Here is a 21,497-nt window from a genome sequence, read left to right as displayed (position 1 = left end):
TGCATAAGTGACCGGCTAGCCAGATCAGGGGAACTGAAGCCCAATGTCCACTAATCCACTTAAACAGAATTGTTGTTAAATATTTTAATGCCATTTACAAGTGAAAGCAGTGCTTTAGTGAATTTTTTGTTTAAAGCCACCTTAAAGAAGTGATAACAGAACAAGGACTGTGGCAGTACTTGTTACGCTGTGATCCATGTTTTACATGATCCAGTATGCTTTGTGTGGGAAGGCTATCGCAGGTGGAGGTTACCTCCGACAATAGCAGTTCTATAGCCAGTGTTAACCCCTTGATCGAAAGGTTTTTTCACAATTTTATAAATAGACCCGTATAGCGTCATTGCATGTTACTAGAAACATGTATATTATTAGATAAATGGTCTACTAACCAGGATTAACAATTCTACACATACACTTTCCAGATTACTTCTTGGTCGATGAACATTATTCAACCTAATCTTTCCATAATGTGTAAAGGAGAACAAACAACTACACATTGCATGGAGATAATACAATGAATGTGAAAATAAAAGGCTTGTTGTCATGTAATAAAGCATCTGAATTCCTCTGAAAGGGTTAAGAAGAAATCACAGCTTGAAATGCTGTGCAGGCACAGCAGTGCGGCTGGAATAAAAGCTACTTTCTTTCCCCTCCTCCTTCTAATTCTCTCCTCCCTTCCTCACTCTGCCCTCCACCTCTCCAGGCTGTTCGCTGTTACAGTTCCCCTCTCACATCTCTGTTCCTCTATTTTACATCCACTCTGCATTGTCTCTGCTCTCACCTGGGTTGGAAGGGGTGAAAGAGGCCACCCACTGGAGCAGTGGAATGAGACAGAAGAAAATTTGGGTAAACCCAGAGAGTGGAGATGAGACAGCTTTTCATAGCTTGGCTGAAGAAAAAGACCTCTAATCTTCTCATCGTGCTTCTTCAATAACATGCTTTTATTTATTTTTTTAACGACATGGGGAGTCTATAAAATGTGGTAAACCCTAAAACCTACAAGGAAAAAAAATGGGTCCAACACGAAGGTGTTCCATTCCTTAGACGTCTCTCTCTCTCAATCTGCCTATGTCTCGACCTTTCATATCTCTCACTTTCAGGTTTGGATTGTACCCATGTAAGAGCTGCACCAAATCATGTCTGTGGAGTTTGATTTGGGATTTCTGCCTTCTAGGATTTGTCTCATGCGCATCGTGCCTACAGCCTTTGGAAACAATCAGAAAATAAGTCCTAATAAATCATATACCTTATGTACCTGATAGAATGACAGCGTCCCATGACTTATGTTGGGAATTTAACCCTTCGTGTGTCATTTCCTTGAGGTGATGAAATGAGTTGACCTTTCTTTTTCTTCCGCTTACTAATTCCAGGACCCCTAAACCATATGTGATGCAGATTTTTGGCTGGCTTTAGATGGGGAGAAATAAGACGATACTGGGACCACTTTCGTGACATTTGCTGCCTGCTAATGCATCCTTCTGACTCATTGACCATAAATACCTCCTCCTACATGGGGAAAGCACATTATACATCACGGGAAGGAAAGCTAAAAACAAGAAAGGATTCAGACTCTTTCCCCGATGGGTTAATAGATCTGTGAAAAAGAGAAGAGGAGACATTGGGAAAACATTGATGCCTCTACAAGACGACTATCTTTGTGGATCTTCTGAGGGCTTATGTCTGGGGTGACATCAGGGCCCAAACTGTTTGGGGCATAATGGGGCTGTGCGAAAGGATTGGTCCTGCACACAAGGTCCAATCTCTCCTGTGGGATCTGTCAGAGGGACACAGAGAGAGGGGACTGCAGTGAAGAAAACAGGAGGGTAACAGGGACGAAAAGTCTCCATAAAATCCTTCAACTTGACTTATCTGCCCCTGGAAATGCCCTGCTCGACCCAGATTAAAAGTACACAAGGCGAGAGGGGCAGTAGAGCTGTCACAACGGAGGGAGACCAGTGAGGAAAGCACAGGTATTAATGGAAAGGATTAGCCATAAGAGTACCATTAATACAGGGAAATTGTGGCATTTTTATAGTAATGAACATCCAGTCTATGTTCTTTCTGCAAACACAGAGTAGCCCAATTCTATTTAAACCAACAACTGTAAAGACAATATTGTTATGTTTTCTTCTCAGATACAGCCAGCAACTTTGCTACATATTTATCTGTGAACGATCAGTATTTGATTATTGAGAAGGATATAATGTTGTATGTCATTAATGAAAATAACCAGCAGAAATGTTTAAAAATAGATTTTAAAAAGATGGACTGTGTGTGTGTGCATAGTGCTGGTTTTAGCAACACAAGTTAGTGACCTGGCTAATTCTATACGGATAGATGAAGATTAGAATCTGGCCGGCAGGTGCCTACAGTGCCAAACTGATGCTGGTGATGGACATAGGGCGAAAAGGGGGTTTATGCTGAACTTTGTAAAGGAGACACATTGTAAGGAATAAAGAGGAAGAGGGTGGGAAGGGTGTGTGTGCGTGGAGGGGGAAGGGGGGTGGGGGGATTGTTGGGGGATCCATACATGGCTGTAGAAACACCTAGAGGACAGAGATAATATGCTGCATGGGTTGTACACAGGTATACAGAAATGTTGTTGAGAACGTAGACAGACCTTGAAAGACAAATAGACTTGGTAAAAGAAAAGATGTGTAGGCCCAAATAAGCCATAACATTTCAAAAGTATAGTTAAGTATATTGATTTAGCTGCCTGTGAGATATCCCTTTTTTTGACAATATACAGTGTATCATGTGCTGTGTCAGATGCACATATCTTTCACTTAAGGGACAGACACTTACAGCTGTAGGGAGAAAATAGGAAGAGATGTGGGAGAATAGTAGCTAGTTAACACCAGTACCCGCTGTAACACTTCCTGTGCTAAGTCTGCAGCCATTACATCAAAAAGCAAAAACAAAGAAAAAGCAAAAACAACAACTGCTCTCTGGGGTATGTGCCAGTGACATTGAAACAATCTGCACAATGAGGCAGTCCGCATCATGCTGGGAAATGCAATAAATTATATATACGCACACCGATAACTATAAACTCATGGCAACTTGTCAAAAACACCAGAAATAATTCAGACTCCCCATTAAATTTAACGCAGGTTTTATATTAGAATATATATGTGTTTTGCATTTGCTGCTGAGTTACGCAGGATTATAGGATAAGGATTAGAACAAAAAAAGATTGCAATATGAATCAAATGTGATTTTTTTTTTCTTTTTTCTAAGTGCATTGATTTCTAAGGTCTCCCATTTTATATGGGCACAGTAAGATTTAAAGGATAGCTTTTATTTCTGAGACCCAAGTCATCTATGTAGAAAGCACCGAGCTCTACTGCACATTATCGGTAGGAGGTGCTGCACTGAAACATAACATGTAGGGAAATTTGAAACCGCATGGGATGAAGGGAGCGCTGAGACATATAATTGAATATTTCTTAATCAAATCAATACTGCAACACTGAAAAGTATATCATATCTCACTCAGTCAGTCACGGTCTGCAGATATATGCTATACTATCCTCATCAGATTGGTGCAGCCCTTTTACATCAGAGACTTAAAAATATATGTGACCCTATCTGTCTGAGGCCTATACAGTGTCATTTAAAGCCTTCATGTAGACAATGCAACATAATAGGAACCACTACAATTAGACCCTTTCAGTGCCAAAATAATTTACAATATAATGTGACTACACAATTCCTAAAGCGTGGAACATCTGCAGGGCATTGTTCTAGTAACTCCCCTGACTGGTGTCCAGCTTAACCCTAACATGCACAGCATAATCCTACCTTCAGGAAAGATGCTTAGCAACCATTTGCTAAGCAACAAGGTATGCAGGTATGAAGGAGGAAGCAATAGGAGAGTGATATACTATAGAATGATGTGTCTCTCTGTAGTCTGAGCAAAGATTGTATTCAAATGTAAAAACAGGGACCACAATGCAGTTTGAGGTTCTGGATTTCTACACTAATGCTGGCCATACACTAGACCGATTTCAGGCCGATTACAAGATTTTAGACACGTCGTACGATGAACTGTGTGAAAATCGTGTAGTATTTAGGTAGGAATACGATCAGATGCATGCGATGCATCGTGCGTCCGACTGTCCGAGCGGCGTCATTGAAATCTATTATGATCATATGTTTTTGGGGAGGCACACGATCGATCGTATCACGGGCAGTCATATAGGGGTGAGTGATCGTACGTCAGATCGTATGTTCGTGTGTGAAAAAAGCACCAAATCGTGCGGCCGTTACTGCCAGGGAGTTCAAGGGGAAACGTATGCTGAATCGCATCTTATGCTGGTCGTACTAGTGTATGGCCAGCATTAGGGCCTGATTCAGAGTCTCATGCAAAGAGGCCGCATATAGTACATTTTCTCATACCATGAATACACCCGATGTGTACAACAGCATTCTTGGAATATCCACACTATTCAGTGTCGCACGCAACCGAGCTACATCTCCATGTATGTCTGTTGTGAACATACGCATTTCTGCCAATCTCTTGGCTAATCAGAGTCGCACCCAACTGAGCCACACCTCATGTGTAAATGTGTATAACTGGGTGTGTGCCATAGGAAAAGTGTGCTGTCGGCGTATAAGCGTAATTGCGGGGCATTCAGAGGTGGGGGAACGAAGAGATCCTGATTTCAGGAAAAAAATTTTGAACCAAAAATAGGACTGGTGCAAATGCAAACTGATACTTTCATTATGTATAGGGGTGGTGTAGCCTCTTAGATGTGGCCAACTGAATACAGGCGGAGATCCACATTTATTGGCAAACATATGGACACTTTGCGTTCAACTCTGAATCAAGATCTCAATGAGAAATGACCCCCCCCCCCAAAAAAATAAAAATAAATAAATCTAAAACAAATAAAGTTAGTCTCCTGAAAGTATGCCATGGTCTTGGGAAACTTTTCACTCCTGCTGGGCAGCTTTTTATCGCTGTCCATGAACTGCAGCCTGCTGGTAGGACTAGAAGCGAGGATTGGCTCCCATTACTACAACAGATGCTAGGGGACTGCTAGATTGAGTGGATTGCCACAACACAGTACTGGGATTTGTGTGTAGTTTCACAAACTCTACTAATTTTGGGGGAATTATCCTTTCATTTGTATAGTATATTATAGTCATGGATATCACATGTTTTATTTAGGTAATGTGGGACAAAAGAGCACATGCACAAGAAGGGGGTATGGTCATCATATGCGATGGGGGACTGTCAAAATTTGCAAAGCGCTTGGCCATTCCCAAGCTCCCAAATTCACCTTTTGAATGCTGCACTCAACAAGGCAGAAGTGAACGGGAGAAATGTCCCAACCCAATTGGCTGAAATAAGTGTAGCTTTGCTGTACCTTGTTGGGAGATTTAGAAAATGAAGTGCTTAGAAGAATGGTTACCCTATGACTTTCTGCATGGTATATTTACATAAAGAGACATGAAGCTTAAACACACATAACCAAACACATAGGTGTACTACTATAGTGTGCTAAGATACACCAACAACTTGCACACTTTACCTAAGCAGAAAAAAAATAAAAATAAAAGGTTTGCATGAACACAACGATGTGACTCTGCTACACAAAGTGCAATTTAATTATTCCAAAGATATATATTTCAAGAACACAACATAAACTCATCAATAAGGTTATGTAAAGACATATGAGGACACATTTCAAAAACAGTGACCCACATTACATAATATCCCCAAAATGTTAATAAATCAATATATACAGCCTGTCCATATTGATTGGGGAGGAATACACCTATGCTGCATGTATTCAGCGGCAGGGTAGCCATAGCCAGGGGTGTATTTGTGCTGCACGGACATGAGATGTTGAAGGTTAGAGACAGATCCAGGCACAGATTGATATTAACCCCGACACTAAGCTCCCAGTAAAGATCTCACTACCGCCTGCAAGTTTGTACAAATAATGAGATAAAGGGGTGAGCAGCTGTCAATTGGAAACACAAATAGTTGAGAACATAAAGCAGAATAGGGAAACAAAATAAAACAAAAAGTAGAAGTGGACAGGAGAAGTAAGAATATTGAAAAGTGAATCAAAAGATGGAAAAACAGCACACACACAGCAAGTGGAGTATACTTGGGAAAAAATATAGCTTGCAGGTGCAAATGCTCAAAAGGGGGCACATTTTATTTTTTCTTTCATCATAAGGGTGTGGAAAACGTTTATCCGTATAATCTGAATGATCTAGAACCTCACAGTTCTTTACTGTAACTTGTACATTATTATGGTGCCCACACACATAGCGATCTGCACACGATCAGCTGATGTGTACGATTTCCCTTGAAACGCTCCCTGGCAGCTCTGCACACGAGTTGGTGTTAAATCTTCATACGATCTCTCCTGCATCCAGACTTTCACAGTGCATCGGGTCCCAGATTGTCAGATCTGGCCTACTGCACGGCAGATCTGACGATGCGATATGTAACCAGCAGGGACGCGCATCGCATCGTGATCGTGAGTGGGGACTCACGATTTACTCAGGATTTGGCCATATTTTACATGATCTGTCATTCCAATGTGTTGGAATCGGCCAGATCGGGTAAAATATAGCTATGTGTGTGGCCAGCTTTAGACTACTAAACCATTTACAGGGCTGTAGGACCTGGTCCAACTACACTCATAATATATAAGTAAAATGTATACATTTCTTTGTTTAAATATGAACTAATTTCCTGCCTGCTCCCATTCACTCATGCCACTGACATAATTAACGATGAGTAATATAAATGTAGTTAGTTGCTTGTTGCTTTTGACAAAAATCGGGCACTATGACTAAACAAATCACCTGAAATGTTGCAATTGTTGCTGCATGTACTACATCTTACCTACACTGTTACAATATTTGGTAAATTTTATGAAGAATTTTAAATAACTTCTATACAGAGTGCACAATATCAGTCAGTGGCTTCAAAAGCTGGAGCAATATTAAGGGATCCATTTAACAAAGCCATTTTATACTCAAAAATCACTATTTTTAGAGGATTTTTGCATTATTTAAGTATGAAGATAACGCAGCAGATACCAGATCACAAAAGCAGTTCCCATAGCTTTATATGGGGACTGTGAAAATGCCAAATTTGCCAAGCTATGAATACAGATGTGTCCTCATACATCTAGGCTCCTTGCACGTGGCGTGACTCAGGAGAGCAGAGCGTCTTTTTACCTTCAAATGCGTATTATTCGCACAGTGATGCGAATAATTAGCACAAGGAGCTTCTGCTGATTAAAATCATATGCAGCATGCCTATGTTCTGTGAGCAACTGCTGGGGTATTTGAATGCAAAATGCTATGTTACAATGTCAGTGGCTGTAACACTGTAACGTAGTGTTTCGCATGCAGATGCACCCACAGATGCACAGAGAACATAGGCATGCTGCATACCATTTTAATCAGCAGAAGCTGCTTGTGCTACCTATTCACATCACTGTGCGAATAAGACATTTGAAGGTAAAAAGTCACACAAAAACACGCTCAGTGCTACTAAGTCACACAGAGCTCCGGCGTTGTGTAGCGTGACTTGTAGCACATGGAGGATAGATATATATGGACACATCTGTAGCTTAACTTTTTGGAGCTTGGTCCCTATAGTCAACACCATCATTAGGCTACATTTCTCCCCTCCACCAGCCTATACTTACACTTGGCCAGGCATGCACAGTAGGCACGCTGGGTCCAAACCTGACAGTATAGTAAAAAGTAAGCTATCATTTTACTTTATACTGTACTCTTCGTGGGGACTGGCTCTTATTAGAGCCACTGACCCAACAAGAGATCCTTGATAAATTGTGCACAAAATAAGTTCTTATTGCGGTGATACAGATGTGTCCTCATACATCTAGCCTCAGTACGCCACGCAGAGTGACTTGCCTGGCGTGAGTGAGCTTTCGGGTCCTGCGAGACTCTACAACTGCTAGGCGTCTTTTTTTGCCATAAATGTATCTAAGTTGCAATGCGAGGCGACTAGCATGCACACCAGCAGACTGTGCCGATTAATTGTATATGCAACACGTATATCTCTGTGCAATTGAGTCTGTATATGAACCACAACAGAGCTTGGAATGAAAAAAGCCAGAGACCAGACACACACCAAGTCCAGTTTACATCAGTCGCAGACATATATACAAGTGTCGCATATCAAATTAATCAGCACAGTCTCCTGGTGAATCCTAGTCACATCTCATCAAAAAATATGTAAAAAAGATGCCCGGCGGTAGCAGAGACTTGTGGGGCCTGGTGCACAGAGAGGGTTTTTTTGGTGCGACTGCAGCAAAGATGTATAAGTACACGTCCGTATGTGGCGACCAGAAACAGTAATTTGGTGAAATTATTGGGTAATAAATCGGTCCCCTTAAATGTTTAGTAGTACAGTTTTAGAGGCCTACAATAAATAAAAAACAAAAACATGATTAACTGTAATTAAAGTTAAAAAGTTTTGTATTTGACAATGAAGAAATAAAACAATGATTTACACGGGGGCTGGGAAGGGGGGTTAATGTGCTAGTTGACAGAACTATTTTACAATCAAGGTGAAGGCAAAGCTACTCTTACCACACTCTTAACCAAACAAGTGCATGCCTGTAGGGTACCGTCTAACAGTAGAAAACTGCTTGATGAGGGAGTGAAATAAAGGAGCTGTGTGAAAATTGATCTTGCAATAGAAAGATGCAGGATGGAAATTCAATACAATCTAAGAGGGCTCAAGCAGAGGAGTACCATTATTCCAGCATATTCTGATGCTAGCAGTCACAGGAACAGCAGAGCGGGCGATGAAACATTTATAATCTATTCTCATGCAATGTGTGTGGTGTGAGCAATATAAGAGACATCAATACTCCAATATAATGGAATGTATTGAGATTGGCTTTAATGGCACTCGCCAGTGGGTATGTTATGAAAAACAAAACAGTTTTATGATGGAAAGCAAAATAATCTGAGGTAATGACTATTATCTTTAATTATATATTTAATTTACTATATAGAAAAACATTATATAAGCTGTATAATGTTAAACCATTAACAGGGTCCCTGTGCTTACTATAGACTGTAGCTGCACCCTGGTTTATGGCTACAGTACAGCTAAAGATATACAATAAACAAGACAAAAACAAGATTTGCCAGCTCAGTATCGCAGTAACAGCAAAGGTGTGCCATTACAGCTGGAAGCTGGTGTCCCTTTTATTACATTGTGACGCTTTACTGTTTATTGGAACAAAGCTTTAAAAGTGACATGTTAGTGCAGGCCTCTATTGAACTATGATAAAATGCCTGACACCAGCAGAGAAGACGTATTTATTTTTCAAATGGTGGCTTCCTTTTGAAGTGCTGTATTCTCCTAATAAAAACTTCATACATAATGTATATAATTGAAGAACGACATGTTAAATAAAACAGTATTTAAGGGTAACAGCACATTTAGCATCTAACAGGGAAATGATCAAGAATGTACAAATGCTCCTACATTGAAGTGGATCCATCAAGCTCACATACTGTAATACCACATTAGTGTAGTGAAAGGAATTCTGTATAACATAACAGAGGGAGTAGAAAATAAATAGTATATTTTAGGAATTTACTAAAATGGTCAACATTTATATAGATTTGTTTTTACTTTAATAAACGTACTACTGATATAGAATTATATCCAAAAATAAAAGCATAGCTACAGGTGCTCTCTACAGCATTACAATTACAATCTGCAAGTAACTTTCTAACTAATGCTGATGGAAATTAGTACTATTTAGTTAAGTGATGTTACAAGCCTCCAAAATGACATTCCTAGAATGCACTAAGAGTATACAGTATTTGTAATCATCTCATACATTAAAGTGCATACTATTATTCCTGAAAAGTTAAAACAAGTTCTGTGTAAATTCCTCTATTAAGTCAGCTCACAAAGAAAGTCCAACAAAGAAAACATAACTTAGCTGTGTACAGCACAAATAATTTCATGCACGTATGTAAATAATACAAACCATTAGTTAAGAAACCAAGCCTTGTATGAATTGGAATTAATGTTCTAAAGTACTACTAATGAATGCAACCAACATTATTAATAATTTATACCAATTCTTTTTGCAGAGGTAAACACTTTGTCTACCATGGAAAGCTTGGTCAGGGGTGTTCTGCTGGTAGGAAGCCTTGTGACCATGGTCCATTCTTGCCCTTTCCATTGTACCTGCCAAAACCTTTCAGAGTCACTCAGCACACTCTGTGCCAACAAGGGGCTCCTTTATGTGCCACCTAACATAGACCGCAGGACTGTAGAGCTACGACTGGCCGACAACTTTATCCGAGTGGTGGAAGAAGAAGATTTCCTCAACATGACAGGGTTGGTGGACCTCACATTGTCAAGAAACACTATTGATAACATTCAACCTTTTGCTTTTGGTGACCTGGAGAGCCTGAGGTCATTACATTTGGATGGCAACCGCCTAACTGCCATTCATGAGGAATCTTTGAGAGGAATGCTAAACCTTCAGCATCTTATCATCAATACTAACCAGCTTGTGACAATTCCAGTAGCCACTTTTGATGATTTCCTTCTTACTTTAGAGGATCTGGATTTGTCATATAACAATTTAATTGGTGTTCCATGGGAAGCTATTCAGAACATGGTTAGTCTACATACTCTCAATCTTGATCATAATCTCATAGACTATGTAATGGAAGGAACATTCTCTGAACTATACAAACTCTCCAGGCTGGACATGACATCTAACAGGTTGCATACACTACCTCCAGATCCCCTTTTTGTCCGTTCCCAGACTGGAGTAGTTAGCCCTACCCCTTATACATCCACAATCGTGCTCAATTTTGGAGGGAATCCATTTCACTGCAACTGTGAGCTTTTATGGTTACGTCGACTAGTGAGAGAGGATGACATGGAAACATGTGCTTCTCCTCCACAGCTAGCTAGGCGTTATTTCTGGTCTATACCGGAAGAGGAGTTCACCTGTGAGCCTCCACTAATCACTCGTCATACACATCAGCTTTGGGTGCTAGAAGGGCAGCGAGCAACTTTAAAGTGCCGGGCAATTGGGGACCCAGAACCTGTTATTCATTGGGTGTCACCAGATGATAAAATAATGCCGAACTCATCCAGGACTGCTTCCTACCGAAATGGAACCTTGGATATATTGGTTACAACAATCAGGGATGATGGAGCATATACTTGTATAGCGATCAATGCTGCCGGGGAATCAACAGCACAAGTAGACCTAAAAATGATCCCTTTGCCCCATCGCAACAATGGGACAGTTAGCGTACTGAGGCAGGATCCTGGGTCTTCTGACATTACCACTTCATCCAAGACATCTACCAATGTGACAGAAGAAAGAAAGAAACCAGAATCTGCTGTTGTAGTCTCTGATGTCACTTCATCTTCTGCACTGATACGGTGGCACATGAATAGATCGGCTTATGTTGTGTGGATGTACCAGATCCAGTACAATTGCACAGTGGATGAGACATTGGTGTACAGGTAAGATAAACCGATGATAAATGTATTAGTATAAATAATTCAGTATTACTCAAAGTACAGATGTGTCCTACTACATCTATCCTCAATATGCCACGCAGCGCCACATGCATGAGTGAGCAGCCAGGTGGCTCACTTTGCAGAAAGTGCATCTAAGTCGCCAGTATGCTACTAGGACGAACCAGGAGACTGTGCAGCTAATTTGATATGTGACACTTGTATATATGTCTGCGACTGATGTAAACTGGACTTGGTGTTGAAAAAAAGCTGTGGCCGCTGCATTGTAACACTCTGCATGATGATTGAGAAACCCAATCACACACAGCAAATGAATCGGCACAGTCTCCTAGGGCAGTGTTGGCTAACCTTGACACTCCAGCTGTTATGGAACTACATAACCCAGCATGCACTGCTACAGTTTTGCTATTAGGGCATGCTAAAACTGTGGCAGGGCATGCTGTGATATATAGTTCCACAACAGCTGGAGTGTCAAGGTTAGCCAACACTGTCCTAGGGCATCATAGTCACATCACATTGCCACTTAGACGCATTTCGTAAAAAAACCACCATGAAAGCCGACCAACACTAGCAGAGTCTCACGGGACCAGGCACACCGAGAGGGACTGTTTGGCGAGACTGCAGCCAAGATGTGCGAGGACACATCTGTATATTATTCACTGGAAGAACCTCATGACTTTTTATACACTACTTACAGTATACTGTGCTTATTTTTATAGGCACCCTGTGTGTGGGCATGCTTACAAGTCAAATATTTTATAATCTAATTTTAGTGAAGCCAAACTTTAGTTTTCAGAATAATAACATATTAAGCAACTTTCAGATGTATTAACACTCATACACTAAATTAATTTTGATCATGGGACAGTAAAATAAGATCATTTAGAGCTTATTTTTAAGCCACATATTTTGAAGTCTTCTGACACATGGCCACAAATAACCACAAAACATTACTATAAAAGAGATAGTGGAGCAGCCTTATTGCAATGTTACTGCATGCAATAGGCACAATTTTAACAAATTCATCAGTGTATAACTGTTAACATTTGGTTCAAAGTATGACCTTTAGATCTTACAATAAAGGTTGAAGACGAATCTGAAATATTGACGTGTATATTTAGTAGGTTAAACATTAAACCCAATGTAAAAGGAAAGGAAGCCAAATGGAAGAGAAGTGTTTAATGGTTAAGGCTATACATTCCATGGTAGGTAAAATAATGCTTATAAGGTGAAAGAAGACACTTGGATAGAAAAATGTTGTGATTGGTGATGCACTCAAACAGGCCTGTAACTAGAAACGCTGCTTCTGCCACAAATTCCCAGATCGTATTATAACTCTCTGCTTATTATAACTAGGACACTGCCTACAGAACAAGCTGCCTAACAATGCCTTTGTTATTTACAAGCTGCTTTATCTACAATATCCTCATTCATCCGTTGCAATGGATCGGTGTATTAGGGAGATGCGGCTCTGCTCTGTAATTTTCCAGTTCTGTATTTTTATTCAGTTACTCAGGCTTACCTTGCAATACAATAGTATATAACAAATATCTATTTTACAAAATATCATACATATTAATAAAAGACCTTTGAGCTTCATTAAATGTTCTGAAGATAAACCCTTGAAAACATTGAAAATATTTATATAAATTTACAGAAAGCCAATATTTTACCAACACAATAATGACATTTTACAATGTATCAAACAATGAAATAATATAATATATAGGAAAGAGGTGTGTAGAGGATAATATGCATAACCCTACCCAGACTTAAAACAATGTTGCGGTGAAACATTAGGTTTGTTTTTGCCATAATATTTTTACCGTATGGCACAAATAATTTTTTTGACGTGGTTTACTACATGCTAATAATATTACAGTATATTGGAAATTATGGTCAGATGTATGCTACAGGCCCTGCGATGTAGGAAAAAAATGCTTTTTTTAATAATTTGGGTTAAATCAAATATAGAATTCTGGGGCCGGGCATTGTGATTTTTAAAGTTTTGGACTCAGAATGATGATGTGAAATAAGAAAGGAGTTCAAAGAAAAACTAAAAATATAGTGGATTTAAAAGTTTGCACCACAAGCTCTTCCCAACAGATTTTTTTCAGATGTTTATGGAAGCAGAAGTTATTTTCTATAAATACATCCATGAGTCCAATTCACTCAACTTCAGATCCTGAAACCAAATGGGAAACTTCAATATGGTCTTAGCTCGTATTCAGCTAAAAAAAACTGTAGATTAGTAACTCAAAGTGAAATATACCTAGCTGGATACAGTACAGTTGTATTCAGCTATGGGAACACCCCCCCCCCCCCTCCTCAAATCCTTATAGTAGCAAATACTGTATGTGGATACAAAATGTAAATGCCTCTCCATCTAGTATAATCATTTCTAGAAAACGTAAAGAAAAAAATAGTTTAATGGAAAAGTAAAAAATAAAAAGCTATAACATTTAAACCATTGACAGATGAAGTGAATAACTTTGAATATCTAATTGCAATGGTATTTGGCAAGGGGTGGGATATTTAAGGCATCAAGTTAACAGTCAGTGCTTGCAGTTGATGTGTTGGAAGCAGGAAAAATGGTCAAAAGTAAAAATCTGAGCAACTTTGACAAGGGCCAAATTGTGATGGCTAGACGACTGGGTCGGAGTATCTCCAAAACAGCAGGTCTTGTGTGGTGTTTCCAGTATGCGGTGGTTAGTACCTTGAAAAAGTGGTCCAAGAAATGACAACTGGTGAACTAGCTACAGGGTCATGGGCGCCCAACAGTCATTGATGCCCATTGGGAGTGATGGCTAGGCCATCTAGTCAGTGGCGTCCCTACCTCATTGGGCACCTGGTGCGGGGAACATTGATGGGTGAGGGCAGAGCCACGTGCTGGGGAGAATGGGGCATGGCCTCACGGGAGGAGCGTGGCCTTGCTGTCCGAGTCCCGTTTGTCATCACACGAGGGGTGCCGGAGGTGCGAGCTGCGCCGTGCACCAGCCTGTCTGAAGTGCTGGCTCCCTCACTGTGTCAGGAGCCAAGTGCTGCACGTAATTCTACAGTGCAGCACCAGGCTCGAGTCACAGAGGAGGGAGTCTGCACCTTGGTGTCACCCCTCGGCGGGTAACACCTGGGTGCGACCCGCATCCCCCTTACGATGCCACTGAATCTGGTCCAATGCCACAGAAGAGCTAATGTAGTACAAATTGCTGAAAAAGTTAATGCTGGCTACAATAAAAAGGTGTTTAGAACATACAGTGCATCGCCGTTTGCTGCTGCATATGGGGCGGCGTTACCGCAGACCGGTCAGAGTGGCCATGCTGACTCCTATTCACTGCCAAAAGTGCCTACAATGGGTATTTCAGCATCAGAACTGGACCATGAAGCAATAGAAGAAGGTAGCCTGCTCTGATTTTTCATTTACAACATGGCCGAATGCCTATGCATTGTTTACCTGGGAAAGAGATGGATTTATGATGCATTATGGGAAGAAGGCAAGCTGGCAGAGGAAGTGTGACGTTCTGGGCAGTGTTCTGCTGGGAAACCATGGATCCTGCCATTCATGTGGATGTTACTTTGACACATACCAGTACCTAGACATTGTTGCAAATTAAGTACACTCCTTCAATGATATTTCCTGATGGCTGCTAATGCCTTGGTGCCAGATACCACAGGACACCTTCAGAGGCCTTTTGAAGTCCATGGGCCAAATATAATAGTATAAGAGTTTAGCAGTAAACTCTCACACTTTTTAAACTCGACCAATGTAAAAGTGTGAGAGAGTTTACTGCTAAACTTTCACCCTATTACATTTGGTCAGGTCAGGGCTGCACAGGGATGAGCTACACAATATTCAGGCAGCTGGTTTTAATGTTATGGCTGATGGGTGAAATATATATATATATTTAGTGCACTAGGCTTTCTAATTACACATATTTCACATTTCAAAGTCAAATTTATTGCAGTCCTAACTTCCAGTTTGAATATGTTGCATCAGTCACACTTCCAGACAACTGAACCTGATTACTAAATAACTGCAATTCATTTCAATGTGCGTCTGCGGAATAGTCTGAGTACAACAGTCCCAAGGGGACAGTGGAGTCAGTTCCCTAAAGACCAAAATAATGGAGGCCCAAAGATCTCTGTATGTATGCAGATGAAATGCTGTGATTACACCTAGTATGGATTGACAATAAAAGTGCATACTATGCAACTGTGCTGTGAACTAATGTCTGTCAGTTGTACAGAGATATAGGGCCCCAATAGATATGAAATCTCTTAAGGTTTGCTTCATAGAATGATTAATGTTCTTGGTGCCAACAAATGCTTGGCAGGCATGCTCATCAAATTAAACATGATCTAGTGCTATCAGTATGATTTTTATATATAGTACTAACTGGGTGTGATGTTCTAGCAGGAAGCAAATGTTTTTTCATTCATTTGTAATGGTAGCTAAAAACAAGCAACATATTATAAGTTCAAGGATTCTTATTTGTGAATAGGATACATAAGTGTAACAGTATACTGATTTACATCAGGTTGACAATTATGACTGTGTGTGTAACATATACTAAAAGGATAATGGCAATGGCTCTATTCTGAGAATTACAGATGAGCGGTTTGGTTTTGACTCAGATCTTCCAGCCAAGTTTGGATCTCAGAACAAGGCAAAACATCTTCTTTCACAGACATCTGTTCCGAGATGTCCAATAAAGATGACATTTTGCCTTGTGCCGAACATGGCGGGAAGATCAGAGCCAAAACCGTTCCGTTCATTTTTACTGAAAAACTAAGGTTAACTGATTTCAATATTTGTTTTAAATAAGGGACCCACCTTTTTCTGATAATTAAGATGATACAAACATTTTATTACTGTGAGAATTGTACTTGCAGAAATCTAAATCTACTGAGCTACATATACAGAATTCTAAGGGAAGCTCAGCTTACAATGCTCTTTGTCTTCTATGAACAAAAAATGAAGTTCAGCGATAGGTATGATATACGGAAACAGTAATGGCAGTGTGAGTGGAAGCTACATCATCTGCAAAAAGAGACAAGAGAAGACTGTTGTATTGTCCTCCAATGGGAAAATAGACAACACCACATCTGTGGTGTTGCTGACACTTTTGTGTATAATTATTAATGAATGACATTAGTAGTTCTAATATAGACCGGTTTGTATTTTACTCTAGCGGCTGAGTTTACTGGTCCCTTTATAAAAAACACTAGTAAATGTGGAAATGATAGTAGTATTCTGTATGAAGGTTCCCACCTGGTGTATATATGTATATATATATATATATATATATATATATATATATATATATATATATATATATATATAGTGAATACAGATTTTTTTTTTTTAGGTTTCATTTAGAACCTATTAGTGCCTGAACATTAGTAGCTTTGTCCGACTTTTAGGAGAAATACCTATTTTAACAGCAAAGATAAAGTAGTAGAATTTGTCCTCTACTAGATTGGAAAATTATGTACGGTAGGTTTAATTCCACTGTACGCTAAATGTACTAAAGTATTCTCTCTTTCTACAGGATTCTGCCTTCCACAACCAAGCACTTTGCCTTGAAGCACCTAGTGTCAGGAGTAGATTATGATCTTTGCATACTGGCCATTTTTGATGATGTTGCAACCTCTTTGGCTGCTACCAAGTCCTTAGGGTGTGTTCAGTTTTCTACAGGAGAGGCATACCCAGACTGCCATTCTCTGCATGCTCATTTTCTGGGGGGCACATTAACTATCATCATTGGAGGAGTCATTGTGGTCACGTTGTTGGTCTTTACCGTGGTTATGATGGTCAAATACAAGGTGTGCAGCAGTGCCCGCTCTGACATTCCAAAGGTTACCAACGTTTACTCACAAACCAATGGAAGCCAAGTGATGTCCAATGGCATGCTTCTACAACGCAGACTAAACAATGAGTCTGCCAAAGCATGTTGTTCCCAGGGGACTTATAAAGAGGATACAGGAAGGATTGTACATGGAGTTAAGCCTCAACGTAGAAAGGCCAGACACAGAGAAGTGTCAGAAAAAGAGGAGGACAATATCATCAAGGCTTCAGAAACTGAAGGACCACACTGGGAATCAAGCCCTGAAGATGGCACTGGTTTTGGAGTTCCAAAAACCAAGCGTAGCTGTTCTGTAGACATGGGGGAAATGGCAACCACCACATGTTATAGTTATGCCAAGCGACTGAGTGTTATATGGACAAAGAGGAGTCAGTCTGTGCATGGCATGCTTTCACACTGTGGGACAGAACTACCCAAAGGAAAACCAGTATTATTCACAGGCTCAGATGAGCTTGAAGAAAGCGTAGTGTAGTTGATGCCAATGTTACATTCAGAACTGTTATGGTAACCTCCACATAGAGGTGGTGCAAGGATTAATTTTCTTGAAAAACAGCTAAATATTCTTCAATAATGAGCCATGAGCAAGCACTTCTTCATTCTTAACAAAAAGTGTTACATTTGCAATCTGATTACAAATTTGTATATTGTGAGATTGCCTGAATCTTACAACACAGTCAAAAAACTAAATTTCCCTGGTCCTGAAAAGGAATATTTTATTCATGTGTGGAAGGAGCTTGCAACATTCTCTGTGGATGTGGTGGCACCTTGTGATTATATCCTTGGATGTATTTGGTATACAACCTTTCCTGACCTCAGAGGTTTGTTCCTTATTGCATAGGCAAAATGGATCCAACCCAAATAAGATACCAGTGAGGTTCTCAAAGGCCTAAAGTGGTGAAGTTAATGCAACATATTCAAACAAAAACAAAACCTCCAGAAATTTAGCCAAACCCTCAATTGAAGAAGTTATAATGTATATGAAAATGTTGGGAACAAGCTTGTGAGGTCTGAAAAAGAAACCAGACTTTGTGACATACAGGGGCACATCAGGAGGTGTCACCACCATGTCAACACTTGCTGAAAACTTGTCAGGTGGGTTCACCAAGCCATGGAAAAATATTTGACCATGAAAACTGTAACACTGATTTATGTTATGTACTGACTATGTGTTGTTCAAGAAATGACCAGAACGGAACCAAACCAGTTTTAATTAGCCTTCAGGCAATGGATATGAGTTTGTGTACACCATGCTTGGTATAACCTACTGTAATGGATCCAAAGTGGGACCTTGTATTATTTTGCCATTAAATGTTCTGCTTTCTCCTGATTTACAGGCAATTTACCCTTTTCATAAATGCAAATGTTACACAGTGAGTTAAAATGGCTGCAGCACTTTAAAGTTCAAGTTCTCACTAAAGTTAAAAATATAAAAATATATAAATATCTCTACTCATTGGATTTTTTTTAATCATTTGCCAATAAAAGAAAAGAAAAAATAAAGTAGTTGTGTTTTGAACTGAAAAAACAAAAAAAAGGGGTTGTGGTGTAGAAAAAAAAAAAAGTTATTTTGCGAGCTACTGTATTTATGAAGACAAGTGTCCCTACTTACACCAATAACATAGCTAATTAGCATGGTAAATGCAGTGCAAAGCTGCCCATTTACAGAAGTTGCAATACTACAACAAATATTAAATATTCCTGTGACTCATTGGACACACAGAAAATCTAAAAACTACAAGATTGCAATGCTCATTGTTCCCAATTTTGTAGTACCAAGTGCCCTTTAAATGACACTTTGGCTTGTTGTTCCACACGGAAAACAAACATATGTAAGCAAATATGAATTTACTCTATAAGAGAGGAATCTGAAAATGTACTTAAACATGTCTCATGGTACACCTATAACAGTTTATAGCAGCGCTTTCTTTGAAATTCAGGTGTTTTAAAAGCCACAATCTATTCTCTTTATCCAGGATAAGTTCAGATAATTAAAAAAAAATAAAACAGACTTATGCTGGGTACACACAACAACGACGGATCAGTCAGGAGACTGATCCGCCGTTTGGTAAGCTATACACATTTACCAATCAGTCACTCAATAGGTCTTGACTGAGAACACAACTGGGCAGGGACTTAAATTTGCCCACCCAGTTAAAATGTCAATGTCAGCAGTCACTGCAGTAAGTGTACGGGCGATTGGCGGATTGCTCGTACACACATGCAGATGCACCAACTTGTCGGGTGTACAATGCACTCGCGATAAATCGTTCAACAGCATTAGCTAGAATAAAATGACAAAAAGGTTTTACATTAACTGTTTCCACATAGTGTTTTATTGTGAGGTTAACTAAATCACACGGTTTTTAATTATTAATATGACAGCTGGAAGAAAATGGTGATACAATGTTGTGGAATATAAAGTAGAAAGAAGTACAATCATGAAAAAGTGGAACAATTTTAATGCCACTTGTTTTAGAGAGCTGTTTAGGACAGTATGTGTTTATGCAAAGCTGAAGGGAAAAACATTGCATCTGAAATTTTTTTTTCTGTATCTTTTTTTTTGGTACTTTAAAATATATGGTTGCTTGAGCAATACATTTACATAATAAACATCTGCACTTTAGGTACAAACTCCAGTAAACAAACAGTCACAATATGAGTTCATTGTGTTTACGGATTCCAAAAAGTGCTGGACTCTCTCTAAAAGTCTATTATTTTATTTTCTCATTGCATTATTGTGACAGCTGAGTTCTGTGGTGTGTGTCGCTTTAGATAGTACATTGAGGTTTATTTTAATCTGCATTTGGAGGTCTTCCACAGGATGTATCCTACACTTACTTGCAATACAAAAACTGCATTTATTAGTATCATCTGAAATGTTAATGTTGCTAAAAAGAAACATCACTTGCATTAATATTAAATGACTTCGAAATCACTGAAGATGTTCCTCCACTGCTCAAATAAAGAATTAAAGAGAATCCTTGGGTCAATCAAAATGTCCATTTTAAGAATGAGAACAGATTGATCATTTCTAATCATTGCTGTATATGGCCATTGCGTCCAACACTACTAGATTTATAGGCTTTTTTTTTAATTTAGAGTTATTCCTCAAAAGAAACATACAGTACCTTAACCTACAAAACATTTAATACAAAAGAGATACTGTAGAGCAGTAATGTCACTAGGGGGCTGCAGACCACACCGAGTGACACCAACTGAAAAAGTGACACCAAAATAGTAGAGCTGCTCTGATATTTTGGTGTCACCCCCTCATTGGCTGCCTCCACACTGTGTCTGGGGAGGCTGAGGGCTGACCACAGGCTCCAGGAGTGCTGGGAAAGCCCCCAGCATGAAGAGAAAAGGGCATGGCTTCATGGGCATGAGGCCATGCCCCCTTTTTTGCAGAGGCTTGTGCAGGAGTGCAAAGGTGGGGGTGACAGAATGAGTAGGCGCTACTGCTGTAGAGAAACACTTTTGTTCAGTTACTATACAGAATATGCACACTGATTTCGCTATATGTTTAGGAACAAACCCAGTGCAGTCCCATATACTGTATGAGACATAAATAAGAATTATTCTGTAGCATATTAGCTACAGTTTGCTCACTCTACAAGAAGTTGATGAGACACTGCACAAGGAAGGGAAACCTATGAAAGTGGATGTTTAAAAGGACTTCTGTAAAATCTAGTCATGGTATTAGAGCAAATCATACACACACACATTATATATATATATATATATATATATATATATATATATATATAATCTACATGTGCATATTAAAGATCTTTATCCACAAATGTAACAATATATCGACAGCTATCACTATCCAAAATGTATAATTTCAATCGAGTTAATATTAACACTTACAAGAAACAAAACTCCAAAGAATATCAAATTGTACATTACAATAACCAATTTGCAGAATAAAATGTATATTTGAGAAGAGTAATTACAAAAGTGTACGAGTATGAGTAGAAATACAAAGGTTAATACTTCCTTGCCAGAGCATTTTTCCACATAACAGACTGAACATGTTTCACAGTTTCAGCACAATGGACAGCAACAAGCCCCAGCTCCCTATTATA

At 39.4% G+C, this 21,497-nt stretch overlaps 2 protein-coding genes across 2 annotated transcripts in view; one reads left to right on the top strand and one right to left on the bottom strand.

Annotated features, from left to right (window-relative positions):
- Nucleotides 1-21,497, bottom strand: part of PC (pyruvate carboxylase) — a 525,492-nt gene that overhangs the window by 66,234 nt on the left and 437,761 nt on the right. The gene's annotated exons all lie outside the window — the stretch shown is intronic.
- Nucleotides 701-18,877, top strand: LRFN4 (leucine rich repeat and fibronectin type III domain containing 4). Its single transcript, XM_088442499.1, has 3 exons — nucleotides 701-1,970; nucleotides 10,129-11,530; nucleotides 17,095-18,877. Exons 2-3 carry the CDS (start codon nucleotides 10,149-10,151, stop codon nucleotides 17,879-17,881), a joined length of 2,169 nt encoding a protein of 722 aa, XP_088298625.1. The 5' UTR covers nucleotides 701-1,970; nucleotides 10,129-10,148; the 3' UTR covers nucleotides 17,882-18,877.

Source organism: Taudactylus pleione, unplaced genomic scaffold (genome assembly GCF_031769625.1).
Source record: "Taudactylus pleione unplaced genomic scaffold, aTauple2 ptg000313l, whole genome shotgun sequence".
NCBI lineage: Eukaryota > Metazoa > Chordata > Amphibia > Anura > Myobatrachidae > Taudactylus > Taudactylus pleione.
The sequence above is the reverse complement of the archived record's forward strand: the minus strand, read 5'-3'. Positions and strand labels throughout refer to the sequence as shown.

Bases quoted from the DNA above. Each gene is read 5' to 3' on its own strand.
- LRFN4 (XM_088442499.1), top strand. From the start codon at position 10,149: ATGGAAAGCTTGGTCAGGGGTGTTCTGCTGGTAGGAAGCCTTGTGACC. The intron at 11,531-17,094 runs GTAAGATAAACC...CTCTTTCTACAG, and splicing joins GATGAGACATTGGTGTACAG to GATTCTGCCTTCCACAACCA.